Below are 2,071 nucleotides of genomic sequence, written 5' to 3' on the forward strand. Positions count from 1 at the left end.
AGTAATTATTATTTCTCAAATTCTCATTTTCAGTACATTGTTATTTTTTATCATACTTGGCGATTTTTTATACACAAATACAAATTCAGGGAGTATGAAGAACCCGCTACTATTGATTTTCTGATAGACTATAAATCCTATGTTTTGTCTTTGATGGGCATAAATTTAATAAATAAATTAATAAAATTAAAAATCTTTTAAAAGCCAAAAATTACTTTAAATATTAATCCTTGTATTTTTTCACCTGACATTTCGTTTTGGCTACTTATTGTATTATTATTATTATTATTATTATAGGTCTCATTTCCTATTGTCCTTGTTGTTCAGTTCTGTACGTGTTGAAACAATTGCATGTACTATAAGTTGTTTGGCACAAATTAAAAAATGCTGTGCGTTAAAGAGGAACCAATTAAATATTGATTTAAAATTATTATTATTAATTATAATGCTCCTTTTCCTTTCTGTTCATGTCTTCAAAATGCTCTATATTTATCTGTTCATGTTAAATGCTTAAGTTATTAAGAGACATTATGAGTTTAGTGCACTATGACTTTATTCTGGTTCAGAAGTTAATAAGTGCAGAGCAAGAGAACTGGGAATCAGACCTCACAGAAAGCCATAAAAAGCCATTTAGATTATCGACTGCCAGTTTACAGCAACTCTCCTCAAATATATATTTAAGTAACTTCATTAAATAGTCATATTCCTACAGAAAATCACATGCAAGGAAAACTCTAAACCAATTAAATTCAACTCCCTTTCAGATTGGCATAGCAGTACAATTGTAAATGCGAGATCTTCACAGTTTGATGATCAGTCTTTCAGGATGAGGGGGGCTTTGACTTGGGCAGCAACCTCTGCACCCATAAGCTCTTCCACTATAGTCAAGGCAAACTCAAAGCTGGTTCCTGGCCCTCTGCTGGTGATCACGTTACCATCCTTCTGAACACGAGCCTCTGAATATTTATAATGATCTGGGGGAAGAATACAAAATAATTCATATGGCTAAAGATATCACCACAGTCGACAAGTGCAAACTTAATTTTTCGTTCTCCTGCAGCGAAACAAACACAAAAGCACCCTAGTTTAAGAAGAACAATATAGTGTAGCTTTTGGTCTGCCGACAACAGCTTTGTCATTGTGTAATTAATTAAGAAATCCTAAATGACCTACAACATATCTAGAGATACAGTACATATATATCCATTGTGTTTAATGAAATGCAAAAGTAATGTCCATGTTTTAATGTGTTTTTAAAACAAAGAAAAGATGCAGGAAGAAGGCTAGTATGTGCATTTTGAAATGGGGGAAACTCCAAAGATTAAGGGCCAGTTTTGCTAAACAGGGCAAATTAGCGCGAGAGCGCAATTCCAAAACAGCACAGATGGGCGTGGAAACTTCTGCCAGTGATTTACTAACAACGCGCAAATTAAAGAACACAGATCTCATCTCATTTACATATCGACCAACGCAATATGCCAAGCGCAGCGCAAATTAGAGCAGTCGCAACTAAAGAATAAAGAAATAAAGTAGCCACAATACATTGAAAAGAACCGGAGGCCAAAAAATGCTTGAAGCTGCAAGGAGTTTTGATAGACCTGATTTTTTGTGTGACTCCTAGATGAGGGTTCCAAGTCGTCTTTTATTTCCTGAAGCAAATTAAAAATAACATGGCTTGGCAAATGATATTTTCGTATTCTTCTCTCATTCCAAATAAATTATGTGTGGGAAAAAAATCCTCTCCCTTCTACCACGCACTCTCTGTTCTCTGCGGTGCCTCCTCCTAGCAAAAAATTTGCAGCAATTTCAAGCGCAAAAATAGTTTGACATGCTTTTTTTGGGTCGTTAAATAATGGCGCAAATACCAGTAATTTGACGAGCGCAAAAGTTAGTTAATCTAGTTGCGTGATTCATTTGAATGCTCTCCTCCCATAAATATTGCGTCTGAAAGGGAAACTCCTACAAATGCATATTCAATAAGGTCAGGTGCAAAAATAACGCCTTTTCGGCGATAATTCATCACTGCGCTTCTTTAGTAAATCCTGACAGTACTATTTTAACGCCAAAAGAC

General features: G+C 35.1%; 1 protein-coding gene across 1 annotated transcript in view; it reads right to left on the reverse strand.

The window, feature by feature from the left end:
* Window positions 1-528: 528 nt before the first annotated feature.
* The window catches only part of park7 (parkinson protein 7), a 24,388-nt gene continuing 22,845 nt past the window's right edge, over window positions 529-2,071 (reverse strand). Inside the window, exon 6 of the mRNA XM_016512449.1 lies at window positions 529-974. Coding sequence (XP_016367935.1) covers window positions 814-974 — 161 coding nt within the window. The 3' untranslated portion in view covers window positions 529-813. The remainder of the gene's footprint in view (window positions 975-2,071) is intronic.

The sequence above is a fragment of the Sinocyclocheilus rhinocerous genome, unplaced genomic scaffold, assembly GCF_001515625.1.
Source record: "Sinocyclocheilus rhinocerous isolate Xijiao unplaced genomic scaffold, SAMN03320098_v1.1 scaffold2461, whole genome shotgun sequence".
In the NCBI taxonomy this organism is placed as follows: domain Eukaryota; kingdom Metazoa; phylum Chordata; class Actinopteri; order Cypriniformes; family Cyprinidae; genus Sinocyclocheilus; species Sinocyclocheilus rhinocerous.